Here is a 16,709-nt window from a genome sequence, read left to right on the forward strand (position 1 = left end):
TCCTGCTTTACTCTAGGTGCAGTGCCTCCTTGATTTTGCTCTTGAAACTGGACTTAGAGTCACATCCCTAGCTTCTCCTTCCTTGGGAATCAAGGAATTCAAACAGGCAGTAGAGAGGCTGCATGGCCACCAAGTTCTTGGCAATCAGAAGGAGAAGGTGAAGAGGACAGGGGGATGGTTGGTAATGTGTCCTTTGCATCAAATTTTCCTATAGTAAATAGTAGTTTATACTCTTTGTGGCATATGAGACCACCGTTCTCATGATTTTTAATTTAGTAAGTTTCATAGAATATTAATCCAAATGGAGGTACCCCAGTTCTGTCTGACTTGTGCACATGTGGGACAGCATTCCTGTCATCACTTAGCAGTTCCTGGCAATACTGTACTAGTTCACCACGGGCTCCAAAATGTCCTTGTAACATATCTTCTGACCACATTGTTTGGGGGTGCCCACCTCAACTGGTACCACTGAGTATCAGTGGGATAAAATTGTAATGAAAACAAGGCTTAATTGAAAACATTGTGAGTCTCTTCTTGATGGCCACTCTTTTGGTCTAGAGTAACTATATTTAGTGTAAAATTATTTTTTTGCCTTTTTTTTCTGATGCCCTACATGTTTAACCAATTGACTGTACATTGCATGAAAACCAAAGTGTTCTTTTCTAGTTTACTTTTGCTATCAGTGCAATGCAAAATCTATTTCCCTAAATTAGGTTGTACTTCATTAATCTTTTAAATGTGAAATTGTAATGGTTCAAGGTTAATGAGATCTTGAAATATGTGTTACTTAAATTATGACTAACTTATTTCAAAAATATCCCAGAAAATAACTACTTCTAGTAGTATAAAAGTATGAATGATGTTTATCAACCTGGTAAAGTTGACTGAAATTTGGTTAGACTCATCGACAAAATATTATTTTTTTAAAGGTTTATATATTTATTTTTGAGAAAGAGAGAGGGCGCGTATGAATATGCAAGTGGGGGAGGGGCAGAGAGAGACAGGGAGACAGAGAATCCAAGCTGACAGTACAGAGCCCAGATGCAGGATCCAATCCCCTGAACCGTGAGATCTTGACCTCAGCCAAAGTCAAGAGTCGGATGCTTAACAGACTAAGCCCCCCAGGTGTCCCTCCACAAAATAATTACTGAGTACCTTTATAAGAGAAGTGCTCAGGGTATTTTAGAATTGAATTAGTAAAATACAGATTGGCTTATTCTAATGCAAGGGGAAATGACATACATTAGAAAGGTAGACAGAAAGTACTAGAGAAATTCAAGCGAGGGAGAGATCATTACTAGCTAGGGTACTATCCCATTCTCTCCATCAATGGTCATACCTCGCTCAGCTATATCTAGATCATCTCATTCTTAGTTCTTTACTCATTGATTCAAACATATATTCAAAACCTACAGTGTGCTAGACATTGTGCTAGATACTGAGAATGCAAAATCAATCCTTCCCTCACAACATTCAGTCTAATGATTGAATTACGTGAAGTCACGTAAGCAAATCACTGTGACAGTGTTATAATGCTATGCAAAGGTATGTGTAAATACTGTGGGAGACAAAGGAGAGGGTAATAGCTCCACCTTGTGCCAGGGGTCACAGCAGGATGTGTTAGGAGCATCTTAAGAAAGAAACAGACTTTTGCACTTAGCCTGGACAACTTGAAGGTCAAATAACAGGCAGGCAGGTGGACAAGAGAAGAAAAGAATTCTGGAAAAGGAATTACAAGCACAAAGTCATTGTTACGAGTTATGTATTTGCATTTCAAAAGCAACTCCTGTTGTCTTCAAATATGCTTTAAAAATAATTTAAACGTCTCATTTATTTTTCAACAGAACCATTGAACTAACTCTAAACGCAGAAAACGATTTACCTGGTCATAGACATTCAAGAAGACAGTCAAATTGTGAAAATGAAAAAGTTAAACCGAGAGTTTGACTGACACTTGTCTGTTTAAAAATAACCGTAGTATATTTAAAGGATAAAACAGCCTATATTTATTGCTATTGATTTTTAGGACTATTGATTTTTATTTTAAGCTTTACTTTAACAGTTCTAAGAAGTAGGAATGTCGAGGAGTTGTAAGATCACCTGAATAAAAAATATGATGGTAAATAAATTCTTTTTCTCTCCACCCTCTAGATTTAGCAGCGTTTACGCCCCACCAGTTTCTACTTAGTGCCTGCACGCATGTGGGATGTACAAACAGTTCCCTGGTCATACTGTCCACAGCACAGCTGCCACCAGAACACGTGGATTCCCCACTTCTGACTGTCCTGGATTCTAGAACAATATATGTCCAGTAAGTAGAAATGTTTTTGTTGCACACTGGTTTATGCAAGAATCCCAGTGAGCTCAATCAAGGGAAGGGTTTGTGACATAAAATTAATTTTATTGTGATGAAATGCATAGAAGTGATTAGTTCAGTGGTTCTGGGAACCTTTGATTATCACTTGCCAACTTAATTTCCATTTTGTCTTTATGCAATCAGGCTGAGCTACATACGGACACAGATTCTGTGGAGACTTCGATAAGGGGAAACTGACCACTTACAAGACCGCCTTGGGCTTTCCATATGGGTGGTGTTATCAGTGATGAGTTGGAATTAGAAAGTCTAAATATATATTTTCTTTTTGAGTGTAAACTAGGACCTTCTTGTTCCCTGAAAGTTGAAGTCAGAAAGGAATTTTCACATACAGGCATGTTCAGATTATTTTTGATATCGAGTGATTCTTACCCATTTCCTGATCTGAGGTGCAAGGCAACTTGTGGTACTGAATCAAAACTTAACAAATCTGTCTTGCCGCTGGTTAATACTTGTTTACATCCATTTCTGTTGGTCTCAGTTTTCCCACCTGTAAAAGAAGAGTTTGGGCTGAATAAATTATGATATTCATTCGAGCTGAAAAAACATTATGCTTCATACCCATGGCTCCAAGTCTGAACTGGCCTATTGGCTTTCAGCGCTGCCCTAAACTGAGCCCGCATTACTTACGCCAAAAGATTTCCCACTACTCTAAGTATTTCTCAGTTTCTCAATTTCTGTCAGTTTTATGATTTGCCCTGCTCATTGTCACCGACACATTGTAAGTCCTATCTGGACTATCCTCTACTTTTTCTTTTTGCCTACCAAATCCGATCCATCAAGGATAGTCTTCTGTATCTAGGTATATTCTCACCTCATTCAAGAAGTTTTATTTGACTACTTCAGCACTTCAGTCCTCAGCTTCTCTGTATTCTGTAGTTGTATGTTAATCTATGTTAGATTGCTCGTTTTTGTGGCAATTGTCTTTTTGCAAAGCGACAATTATGTTATCTCTCGCTCTCCCATTTCCCATAGGTTCTCAAATGTTCTACTTCTCCCGTCTTGTTCTATGGCTTAAGTTCAAAATTAAATACTCGGGCACACATTTACTATATTATTAGCTAATTAAAATTATAAGTAACTAGAAAGCAGGCACTGTGTCATATTTTCTTTATACCATTCAGAATAGACATTTAATAATTAGTTGGGTTTTTTTTAACTTTTTTTAAAGCTTTCAGTGTGTGTGTGTGTGTGTGTGTGTGTGTGTGTGTGTGTGTTTGAGTGGCATAAATCCAAGTTCATATGTGTCCTTTAAAAATCTTGCACATTTCAGGTTTGACTTGAATGAATGATGGATAGTCATGCTATATTTTTCCATTCCCAGGTGGAAACAACCAAGAAATGTAAATGGAATTCTGGAGCGCTATATATTATATATTTCAAATCACACGCATAATTTTACAATTTGGGATGTCATCTATAACAGCACAGAACTTTTTCAGGATCACCTGCTTCAATACCTGTCCCCTGGTAATAAATATCTCATCAAGCTGGGAGTAAGTTCACTTTACTTCTGTCACTTTCTCTTCCTTTCCTTGCTGCTTCTCTTTCCTTTGTCCCATCTACTCTCTCTCCCTCACTTAAAAAAAAAAACAAAAAAACACACAAAAAACCGAAAACCAAAAACTCACATATTGCTATTGAGACAGAAAACTCCTTTCACATTGTAAATTTGAATATGATCTAATACCTACATATTTATTTTATATCGTACAAAATCATAGCATACCAATCTGAGTCAGTAGATTTTTTCTAAATCTAATTTGGGATTATCAGAAATTATTTCAGTTTTGTTATTTCTAGAATGTCATAATTGATAGGACTTTTTCTACAATGCCTGAATTAATAAGGTTATTTCCCCATGGATCTTGTATTCATTCGGAAAACAATGTACAGTATGAAAACTTAGGTCTTATATTTTAAAAATGAAGGTTTAAATGACCCTCAAATATTCTGGATTGTTATTATGTTCTGGTTTACATTACATTTCTTTCTTGAAAGAACAGTCACTTAATAAAACCCTAGAATCAACATACTTTAGAGGTCTTTAGACAGACAATAGGATTTTTTAATGCAAAATAGCACTTTTATACAAAGGTCTTTTAAAAGACCTTGATATTACTGTGGAATTTATACTCAGTACTTCCTTTTGTTTTTTGATGAAATATAATCTTTTTTAAGTTTAATAGCACATCTGAAAATAACTGAATATAAACATGAGATTGTCCCTATTTGTTTTAAACACACTCTTCATTTTATAGCAATACCTATATAAGGATATTTGCTTTGATAAATGCCATAGAAAATATTCTGCTCTTGATTATGAATAAATTTACATTTATGTAGACACTGTGTATGCATTCATTTTACTTAACATGCTCTTGAATGCTCTAAATATTATACCACGAGAAAATAAACTACATTCAACTATTGCTAACTGTCTGACCTGACACCACAAAACAAGGGCAATCACACAATGTTAAAAATCCTGTTCAGAACTGACTCCATGTGCCTAGGTGTTCAGCACACAGATTGGCTTATAAAACAGCATCTTTGATTACTTACTTGTATTACTCAGTATGTAAGAAATATATTAACTTGATTTTCAAAAACTGATACAGAAATCCACACTATTTTCAAAACAGTGGTATTATCAAAATCCAGAAAAGAGTCTATTGCTTAGAAGCAACCAAAATTAAGTAAAAATTGTTGTATTTTTAGTTTTATCAGGAGACAAAGGTCATGAAACAAAGTTATACTCCCAAGGCGAGTTTTAGGATATGCTGTGCAGTCAGTAGAAATCCACCTCAATATCCTGTTTTGTATACATCTATATCTTTAAAAATAAATACCCCTAGATTGGAAGTCTGCTCTCCTGGGTTTCAATTCAGACTTTACTAACAACTATGTAACCCAAGGCAAATTCACTTAACCGCCCTGATTTTTGCATTCTTTCAGCCTAAAATTGGGACTTTGAACTAAATGATTTTTAATGTCTCTTTGAGCCCTAAAATTCTATGACACTAAATCATTCTATGATTCCAAACAGTATTCTATGGAGTCAAATGAAATCTGTCAGCCACTGAGTAATGTTGATGCAGGATGTCATAAAGATGTGGAAGTCTTTGCCCTAACTCTTGTTAAGGAAATAAATTTGCTCACGCCATTTTTGATTTTTTTATATCATTGTATTTATTAGTGTAGAAAATACACTAATATATTTTTCAGGAAGTATTCAACTAAAAAGTTTTTTTATTAACTCTATAACCAGTAAATTAAATGAACCAGAACATTTTAGGTTCATCCTGGTTAATTGAAGGATTATTATATATTTCACAGTTTCCACATAATAACTGGCTTTCAAGGTCATTAGATTAGTAGATGGAGATTAGGTTCTAAGCCAAGTGGAGTTGCCTTTATAGTCGGTCTTAGCATATTGAAAGTTTCTGAAAAATAAAACATACAGATGGCCAAGCCTTTAAAAAATAGAGGAAAATACACGAGGATTCAAACCGCTGTGATTTACTCTAGACTCAGAGAAGGTGTTACTTCAAGTGGCTTCATGTAATATTTCCTTTTAACTAGATTATAAACTCCTGAAGGGTAGAGACAATATCTTTCAAAATTCTATCTGTGGAGTCAAGCCCCGTGCCTGGTAGAAATTGGAAGCTCAACCAACGATTCCTGAATGAATGAACACTAAGTCTATTTATTTCATAAAGAATCTGAGACTTCTGGTATGAGTTAGATGGTTTGCTGTACAATGTGGGAGTCGAGGACTGTGTGGTTCCAAGCATATGTTTTTCCTGCTGGAAGAAACAGCATGACATGTCACTACATTCAACAAATGGTATTGTGGAGTGTGGTAGCTCCATATAAAGATAATAAGCCAAAAATTAAATAAAGAAGCTAGTACCACAGACAAGTTTCAGTATATGTGTGGTCTGATAATTTTCATATCACTGCTAGACATTTACCTCTTGATGAATGCTAAGTGTATTTCCTGAAAAGATTCTTGGACATGATGAACTTAATTTTTCAAAAGATCATTTATAGATAGCATGGCCTTGTTGTATTTCTTCACACTTTAAAGTATGTTGCATTCTTAATATCCTCAGAGCCTGCTTATCTGAAAACAAACTATTGATAAGGAGAATGCTAGCTTTGGATTTTCCTGACAGTCCTCATTTCAAAATATTTGGTATACATTGATTAGTTACTCGTGTCCTTGCCCCAAAATTGAATCCCCTATTCGGTCAGAGGTTACTGGTCGTTTCAGAGTGGTAGTATCACTTTGTAATTTAACAAAAATGGCTGCAACTGATAAAAGCTATGGGAGATGAGTTGAAGCTCCTTATTGTAATGGCTCAGAGGCTTTCAAAGACCTTGCCATTTCATAAAGGCATCTTGAGTCAATCCCACCCTTTTGTTTAGTTTTTCCAAACCAGAATTTTAATCAGCATTCAACGGCACTGCCTGCAGTGGCCCCTGGTGCTGGCAGGTCAGACAAGATACTGATTGATTCAGTTTCATTTAGATAATATCAGTTAGATGTGACCAATAGGAAGCAACTTTAAGAGCATTTATTTCCTTGTTGAAGGAACTGCTCACTTAGCACCTCTAAATGTATGCAAAAAGTACATGGAAGAAACAAAATAAAATATTGTGCAGGTAATTTTGTTACTTCAGCAGCCTCTTTATAAATTCTGTTTTATTTGCAAGAAAAATTCTCTCATAAACTACTTGGATTCCTCCAAGGCCTCTTTGCCAAAATATGAATTTATGGATCTCAGATGACACAGCCCAAAGAACAATCCTTCCAAACCACAGCACGGCTTTATTTATCCCAAAAGGCATCCTAAAATTCTCAAAGCAAAGTAAATTTCAATTCACATTTTGTTTTTAAATATACATATAATTATATACCATTTAGTACACTTTCTTTGAGGAGAGTTAGCTGAGGACAATTCTTAGGACATAAATAAGAAAAACATAATAGTGACAAATAGACTATTAGAATTAAATCCCAGTGTGTTATAAGGTTAATAATAAGATGCTCCAACATTTTTTCCCCACCTAAGGAAAAAAATCTAGGAACTGCAGGTGGGCAGATTTAGCTCTCTCTGAGGACGGGAAAGACTGTTCTTTCCATCATTTTCCTTTGATAATTCAGCTGTTCCACTTGGCCTCTTTTCCTGCCATGTTTTCTAGTGGACTTTTAGCATGTTTGAAATGTTTTATTTTCATGTTTCTATTTTAATGTTCAGATAGTTTTTTCTTGGGCTAACAATGACATGTCCTAGAGCTTGAGTCAGTGTTTGGCCACAAGCTTAATTGATTCCTTTTTATTTGCAAAGATTGTGTTCTCAGGAGGAGTATGGTTTATCTCTTACATATATATGCACATGCTGTAACTAAGAATTAGAGGAAACCCACAGAGGTTAATTAGGTCCCAATCTTAATGCAATTTTATGTCCAAGCCACAGTTTAACCCATCAAAAACTTGCTTACGCTGATGAGAAATTATCCTGGAGATATGGGCCACTGTTACATTCTTCCAAGAGAAAGTGAGATTGATCTCACTTATTATATATACTTATATAATGCCATTTATTATATATACTCCTAATAAAGAATTTGCAACTATTTGCAACAACTTGGCAAAAAGTATACTTCAACTAAGAAAATGTCTTTAAAAATAAGTCAACTCTCTCTTATTTTTAGGAGAAAGAAGATCAACTGTGTTAAGTATCAGAAGGTTGTTCCCTTAATATCAAAGTGAAAAGCAGGGAACAGGCCTAAAGAAATAAAAAGGTGTTTTAATTTTTTATATTAACAATAACTACCTTCCTTGAAAATGGACTAAATATCTGCTTTTTACATCATCCTGTGATTTTACTTCATTGTCCTTACAGGTTTTTGGTAAATTGTAGTGTTTTTTGAACTATTTTTTTTTTCTTTTTGAAACATTTTAAAATTTTATCATGTAAATTATAAGTGTAACCTAAAAATATGCGGAACAAAGGTTAAATGTAGTTTTTTCAAATATATGTGTTATATCAAGATACAATTCCTCACGCTCTAGCAAATATATTCTGGAAACACCCTGTTTGTATGTCTCCCTTTCCTGGAGAAATGCTTATCCAATAAGTTAGGCAGCAAAGCTAATTTCCTAATACACTTAAACATTTATTTTGGAATTACTTGCAGTAATTTCTGGGTATCTTTAACATACATGTTTTCACTGATGACATTAGTAATACCTTATTAGGGAGCAGGACGATTCTGTGATCACTTTAAGCGTCCTGGCTGTGCAACCAGCCCGTTTCCTCTAGCACTTGAGTAAATGATTTGACCCTTTTCACCATCAAACAGTCATTCAACAGCTGCTTTGTTGTTGAGATATGAGAAATACTATATTGTTCATTTTCACCTTGTGTTATACTTTAAACATATTGGTCACATGATAACAAATAAAAGACAATTATATTTGCCACAGATCTTTTCTTTTCCTACAAATCACTTGTTTTATCCTAAAGTAGTTTCAGTCTCTAGTACTGTTCTCAGGTAGTGCGCACACACACATGTGTGCACTTAATTCATTCTAGAAAACCCTGGGTAAGGCTGATTTCATCAAGGCTATTCACCCAGGCAATATATGCCCTACCTCTAGGCTCTAACATAGGAATTACTTACAATTCATACATGCATACATTCTGGGTTATTTTCTAATTATTGGAGATGGCTGTCTCATGTCCTAAAAGGCAAACTAATTAAATGTCAAACCTCAGCATTGAAACAAATATATTTAGTGGAGGGGGGGGGGGATAAAGAAAACTATTTTTAAAAATCCTGAACTCTTATAATGAATTATTTTTTTTTTCAATGCTCACTTAAACTTTTGGGACCCAGAATGAAATGTGTGTGTGTGTGTGTGTGTGTGTGTGTGTATTTGTGTTTGTGTTTGCATCTCTCCTCAGGCTTGCACAGGGGGTGGGTGCACAGTGAGTGAGGCCAGGGAGGCCCTGACTGATGAGTGTGCACCCGAAGGTGTTCCGACCCCCACAGCGCACTCCTATTCACCTTACTCCTTTAACATCTCCTGGACTGAGCCTGAATATCCAAATGGTAAGTGAACTCTTTTAGCCTCAAGTTAAAAAGATGATTAGCAAAGGTAAATTAATATTCTAAATGGCAGCTTATATGTGGTGCTTAATTTTTAATGATCATTTTAGCACATAAAATACCTGAGATAGTATCATTGTCTGTAGTTGGGAGACTGTAGTTTTTAGGCTAACACACAATTTTGGTGGCTCAAAAGTGCTCCCTTTTGATAGTTCTTGTGTACTGCATCTTATTGTTTAATACATTCCAGAAAAGGTTGAAAGAACAGATGAGGATTCCCAAAGTGCTGTTGTGACAGTGACATTATATTTGCAATGACTGTCTGGTTTTGACAGTCTGTTCGTTCTTGAACAGGGAGAGAGGTGGAAAGCCTGTGCACATAACGTATTTCAAAATGCCTTTGATTTCACAAGTTCATCTTAAAAGAGACAACTTGGAATCTGTATTTTTAACATATTATATGTAAATATGTCAACATGCAGCTTTTAAACAGTGTCTGTATTAAATACATATATATATTAGGGACACCTGGGTGGCTCAGTCAGTTAAGCATCTGACTTTGGCTCAGGTCATGATGTCACGGTTTGTGCGTTTGAGCCCCGTATCTCTGTGCTAACAGCTCAGAGCCTGGAGCCTGCTTCAGATTCTGTCTCTCTGTCTCTCTGTCTCTCTCTCTTTCTGCCTCTACCACACTTGAACTCTGTCTCTCTCTTTCAAAAATAAATAAACATTAAAAAAATTTTTTTTAAATATATGTATTTTATACTTGTTGAGCTTCATATAGATTGTGTAGATTTCTAAGTGATATACACATCTTTGCATAGTTTAGAGAATTAAGTCAGCCAGGTAAAGTTGTCTAAAATAAAATCTTATAATGATTTTGTAATAACTTGGAAGTAGAAATTGCTTTCTTCATTTATTGTAAATATCTTTAAGTTTCACACAACACAGTGTCATTGTTCCACACTGATAGAAATTTATTAACATCAAGTCTTGCTCCCTTTAAAACACATATCAAGGCTTTAAATATCATAGAAATTGTTTTAGGTAGCTAGTTACTGAATACTGAGATGGCCTCTTTTAGCATAGCCAAAGAGAATGGAAGAAAAAAAATGATAATTTTATTAGTTTGTCTTTTGTTTACTATGATACTAATTATTCTAGTCATCTCATTTTAATTAAACTTTTGGCAAATGCATTAGATATATTTGAGGTAATGGAGAGAGCTCAAATAATTAGAGTAAGTGATTATCTCTGCTTCTCAAGTGATTCCTATACTGTTACAAATTTTCTCATAAAAAAATAAATGGATCTCTATTTGATACTTACATTAAACAGTCAAAAAATCTTGCCATCCTTCGTGCTCCACAAATGAATCCAGTCCATGCAATGCAAATTTGAGTGATTTATTCCAATTGGATTGCTGTTAAATGCCATCACGTGATTTGCATCATAAAATACAATACTTTCAGTCATAACGACTGGTCATTGCAACTCTGGAACAGCAGCTCTACTTGGGATCCTAGGTTGACTGGAGAAATACTTTCTACATTCCAAAGAATATTCATATATTATGTTTTGTGTATTTACAAGCAACTTTTAAATATATGCATTGAAACAAAAAGAACTGGAAAAACTTTGGATATTTGCATAAACACTTTCATATTCTAAAGTGTTGCGTTTAATCACATTAGAATTTTCAAAATTTTGATTGTGGGCAATGGTTAGACAGTTAAAAAGTAATAGTGTTCATTAAAAAAAAACCTTTCATTACTTCTGTCTTCACTTTCCCCAAATTTTCCAGTGTTTGATTTCTACTGTCCATTGTCTGGAGAGGGATAATGTGATTCTTGGAAAACTCCTTGTTCCTCTATTTGTTTTTAAAGCCCCCATAATTCCCCCTGAAAACCTGAAGAATAAAATCCAAATTCTTTAGTCTGGCATTCAGGTCACTCCCCACTTGTGGCTCAATCTGCATTTATAGAGCCTTGTAACACACTTTTCTTTCTAGAATACTTATGGCTTACTGTAAGCTTGCGAGATGTGGGTGTGCAGTCAAATCGGCCTAGAGGCAAATATGATCTCTTATGTGTAGTAGTGTATTACTTTAGGAAACGTACTAAATTCTATGAACCCCAGTTCTCTTGATTATAAAATTGGAGTTGATCAACCCCTATTTTCTTTCTATCTTTACTTGTGGAAATCTAACCCATTCCTCAGGATTAAACGTGGGCCTCTTATTTCATACAATTGTTCCACTCTTCCTTGAGTCAAAGGTAAGCTTGCCCTCTTCTCTTGATCACATATCCTGTTTCTAGGCTTTCATAATGGCACGTACTTCATTCCTTCTCGGTTCAGATTTATTTGGGTACTTGTCCAACATGACCATCCATGATAAGGACCCCAAATCATTCATTTCTCTTTACCTTCACGGAGCCTAACAGTGTATTATACTTTCTGTTGGCACCTAATTATATTTAGTTTATTCAGTCATTTCTTGTGAAAAATTCCACTTGATCAGGAGCATGTATACTGTAGTTCTGGCTCTCTAATGATACCAACAGAAAGAATGGTAGTTGCAGGCCAATTCCTGAAATATCTTTGTTTGGGAGGTATTTGTTCCTGAACTGTATTTGTTTAGCTGTGTGGGGTCTGATGCTAGGTTTTTCTTTTAGCAATTTGGATTTTTGCATTTGAATGAAGAACTTTTAATTTCCTTTTCCTTGGAATACACAGGTCAAATTTAATGGAACTAGACCCATATCGCAATATGTGCTACATTAGGGTTGCTTCCTAAGTTCTGAGTATGCTGCAGAATGAAATAGGTTTCATCCTTATGTTACTAAAGAAACCCTTTCAAATTATTTTTTTTTGTTTATTGATTTTTTTTGTTTATTGATTTATTTTGAGAGAGAGAGAAAGAGAATGCTGGAGGGGCAGAAAGAAGGAGAGAGAGAATCCCAAGCAGACTCCACACTGTCAGCACAGAGCCTGATGCGGGGCTCGAAGTCATAAACTGTGAGATCATGACCTGAGCCGAAACCAAGAATTGGCTGCTTAACCAACTGAGCCACTCAGGCACCCCCAAATGATTTTAAATAATGTTTCTGAACCTTAACTGATCATTAGAATCATCTTAGGGGCACTGGTTGAGGAAGTAGATTGCAGTGCTCCACCAGAGCGCTTGAATAATCAGAATATCCCATAGGCTATGTTATCATCAAACATCCTGGAGTCCTCCAACTGGAGGACTTTATATTCATCATATCCAGGTTGATTTCTCCATGTGTTCTCTGCCCTTCTACTTTCCCTTTCTCCTGTGTTCCTCCTCTCACTAATTAGCACAACCCAGTCATGCCAGCCAGCAACCTGGATGGCTTGACTTCAACCCATGCCCACTCCTGACTTCTTTTGCCACATGACCCCCAACTGCACTCCTCTAATGAAGGTCATTGATATTTCTCACCCAGATAACTTCAAGAGCCTCCTGATACCCTGCAAAAATCTGAATTTGTTTTTTCAAAGTATATTTTTTGATGACCTCCTAGGTACCATCGTACCAAGATGAATCTGCCCAATCCTTTATCTTAAGGACATTATAGTTTCTTGGGGCAACAAATAATCACAAGGTAGAGATGTGAACAAGGTGCCAAATGAATGGAGAAGAAGCTCCCTGAGGAGCCCTATGGGATGTGGGAGTGGCATCTCTCTGGGTCTTCCAGAGATGTACGTATATGCATCTAGATGATCATGTTGTGTCATGGAGGCTGCTTGCATGGTTTTGCACACTCTGGGGGCACCTGGGTGGCTCAGTTGGTTAAGCGTCCAACTCTTAATCTCAGCTCAAGTCATGATCTCACAGTTTGTGAGCTTGAGCCCCACATTGGGCTCTGCAATGACAGCACAGAGCCTGCTTGGTATTCTGTCCCTCCCTTTCTTTCCTCTTCCCCCACTTGCTTGCTCTCTCTGACTCTCTCTCTCTCTCTCTCTCTCTCTCTCTCTCTCTCTCTCTTTCTCTCTCAAAATAAATGGATGAACTTAAAAAAAATCTTGACTCTGTTAGTCAGCTGTTATACATAAATAATTATTTCATAGGACTTATTAACATGAAGAAAAGTTGTGGAGAAACAGTAAACCCACTTTCAGTAGTAACTATAATATTTCCAAATATATGCCTATATGTGACAAAATATGAGAGGTATGAAAAGCTCTGATAGAAATGTCTAGTTCTTGCTTGGTAGACTTCAGCCACCATGGGTTAGGAAACAGGCTCTCTGCTTTTTGTAAATGATTCTGATTTAACAGTCACTTTTTACTCATCACAGTCTTGTGATAATCCTTACCCAGTGGCTAAGAGAATGGCCTCTTGCTCTTCTGGTTTCCATTCTCTTCTTTGTCTCCCACTCTGCTTCTGCTTAACAGCTTGTACTGGAAGCTTTCTCTTTGCTTCAGGATGTGCTACACATGCTCTGAGCATTTTTCCTATTCTGGAACATTTTGTTCTGTGCTGTACTGGAAGTTCTAAGGATAGTGCCTGACTCATAATAGATGCTCAATTAAAATTTTGCTGATTAGCACTACCAAAAGAAGAAATAAATGCACAGAAGATAACAAGTGCTGGCAAAGATGTTGAGAAATTAGAACCCTTGGGCACTGTTGGTGGAAATGTAAAATGGCACAGCTATTATGGGAAGCAGTATGTAAAATTCCTCAAAAAATTAAAAATAGAATTACTGTGTGATCCAACAATCCTACTTCTGAGTATTTATCCAAAAAAATTGAAAACAGGATCCTGAAGAAACATTTGCACACTCACAGTCATGGTAGTGTCATTCACCTTAGCCAAGAGATGGAAGAAACCCAAATGTCCACAGACGGATGAATGGATAAACAAAATGTGGTGTGTGTATATATACAATTGAATACCACTGCCCTTAAAAGAGGAAATTACCACCTTTGGGATGCAGCAAAGGCAATCATAAGAGGAAAGTATATAGCAATCCAGGCCTTTCTAAAGAAGGAAGAAAGATCTCAGATACACAACCTAACCTTACACCTTAAGGAGCTGGAAAAAGAACAGCAAATAAAACCCAAAAACAGCAGAAGACAGGAAATAATAAAGATTAGAGCAGATATTAATGCTATAGAAACAAAACAAACAAACAACAGAACAGATCAATGAAACCAGAAGCTGGTTCTTTGAAAGAATTAACAAAATTGATAAACCACTAGCCAGTTTGATCAAAAAGAAAAAGGAAAGGACTCAAATAAATAAAATCAAGAATGAAAGAGGAGAGATCACACCAACACAGCAGAAATACAAACAATAGTAAGAGAATATTATGAGCAATTATATGCCAATAAAATGGGCAATCTGGAAGAAATGGACAAATTCCTAGAAACATATCCACTACCAAAACTGAAACAGGAAGAAATAGAAAATTTGAACACAACCATAACCAGTAAGGAAATCGAATTAGTAATCAAAAATCTGCCAAAATCAAGAGTCCAGGGCCAGATGGCTTTCCAGGGGAATTCTACCAAACATTTAAGGAAAAGTAAACACCTATTCTCTTGAAACTGTTCCAAAAAATAGAAATGGAAGGAAAACTTCCGAACACTTTCTATGAATCCAGCATTACCTTGATTCCAAAAGCAGACAGAGACCCCACTAAAAGGGAGAACTATAGACCAATTTCCCTGATGAACATGAATGCAAAAATCCTCAACAAGATATTAGCCAACTGGCTCCAACAATACATTAAAAAAATTATTCACCACAACCAAGTGGGATTTATACCTGGGATGCAGGGCTGGTTCAATATCCACAAAACAATTAACATGATTCATCACATCAATAAAAGAAAGGACAAGAACCATATGATCCTCTCAATAGATGCAGAGAAAGCATTTGACAAAATACAGCATCTTTTCTTGATAAAAAACCCTCAAGAAAGTAGGGATAGCAGGAGCATACCTCGAGATCATAAAAGCCATATATGAACGACACAACACTAACATCATCCTCAATGGGGAAACACTGAGAGCTTTCCCCCTAAGGTCAGGAGCAAGACAGGGATGTCCACTCTCACCACTGTTATTCAACATAGTATTGGACGTCTTAGCCTCTGCAATCAGATAACACAAAGAAATAAAAGGCATCCAAATCAGCCAGGAGGTCAAACTTTCACTCTTCGCAGATGACATGATACTCTATATGGGAAACCCTAAAGATTCCACCAAAAAACCGCTAGAATTGATTCATGAATTCAGCAAAGTTGCAGGATATAAAATCAATGCACAGAAATCGGTTGCATTCCTATACACCAACAATGAAGTGACAGAAAGAGAAATCAGGAATCGATCCCATTTACAGTTGCACAAAACCATAAAGTACCTAGGAATAAACCTAACCAAAGAAGTGAAAAATCTATACACTGAAAACTGAAGAAAGCTTATGAAGGAAATTGAAGAAGACACAAAAAAATGGAAAAAGATTCCATGCTTCTGGATAAGAAGAACACATGTTGTTAAAATGTCTATACTACCCAAAGCAATCTACATATTCAATGCAATCCCTATCAAAATAACACCAGCATTCTTCATAGAGCTAGAACAAATAATCCTAAAATTTGTATGGAACCAGAAAAGACCCTGAAGAGCCAAAACGATCTTAAAAAAGAAAACCAAAGCAGGAGGCATCACAATCCCAGACTCCAAGCTATGCTACAAAGCTGTAATCATCAAGACAGTATGGTACTGGCACAAGAACAGACACTCAGATCAATGGAAAAGAAAAGAGAACCCAGAAATGGACCCACAAACGTATGGCCATCTAATCTTTGACAAAGCAGGAAAGAATATCCAATGGAATAAAGACAGTGTCTTCAGCAAGTGGTGCTGGGAAAACTGGACAGTGACATGGAGAAGAATGAACCTGGACCACTTTCTTACACCATACACAAAAAGAAACTCAAAACAGATGAAAGACCTCAATGTAAGACAGGAAGCCATCAAAATACTCGAGGAGAAAGCAGGCAAAAACCTCTTTGATCTTGCCTGCAGCAACTTCTTACTCAACACAACTCCAGAGGCAAGGGAAACAAAAGTAAAAATGAACTACTGGGACCTCATCAAAATAAAAAGCCTCTGCACAGTGAAGGAAACAATCAGCAAAACTAAAAGGCAACTGACAGAATGGGAGAAGATA

General features: G+C 36.2%; 1 protein-coding gene across 3 annotated transcripts in view; it reads left to right on the forward strand.

Annotated features, from left to right (window-relative positions):
* USH2A (usherin) overlaps positions 1 to 16,709 on the forward strand; it is a 739,062-nt gene that overhangs the window by 380,643 nt on the left and 341,710 nt on the right. For all 3 annotated transcript variants that reach the window (XM_019465619.2, XM_053908979.1, XM_053908980.1), the window contains exons 33-35: positions 2,152 to 2,311; positions 3,699 to 3,870; positions 9,355 to 9,502. In XM_019465619.2, the coding sequence (XP_019321164.2) occupies positions 2,152 to 2,311; positions 3,699 to 3,870; positions 9,355 to 9,502 (480 nt within the window). The remainder of the gene's footprint in view (positions 1 to 2,151; positions 2,312 to 3,698; positions 3,871 to 9,354; positions 9,503 to 16,709) is intronic.

This window comes from Panthera pardus, unplaced genomic scaffold, assembly GCF_024362965.1.
Source record: "Panthera pardus isolate Hobbes unplaced genomic scaffold, ASM2436296v1 HiC_scaffold_21, whole genome shotgun sequence".
Lineage (NCBI taxonomy): Eukaryota > Metazoa > Chordata > Mammalia > Carnivora > Felidae > Panthera > Panthera pardus.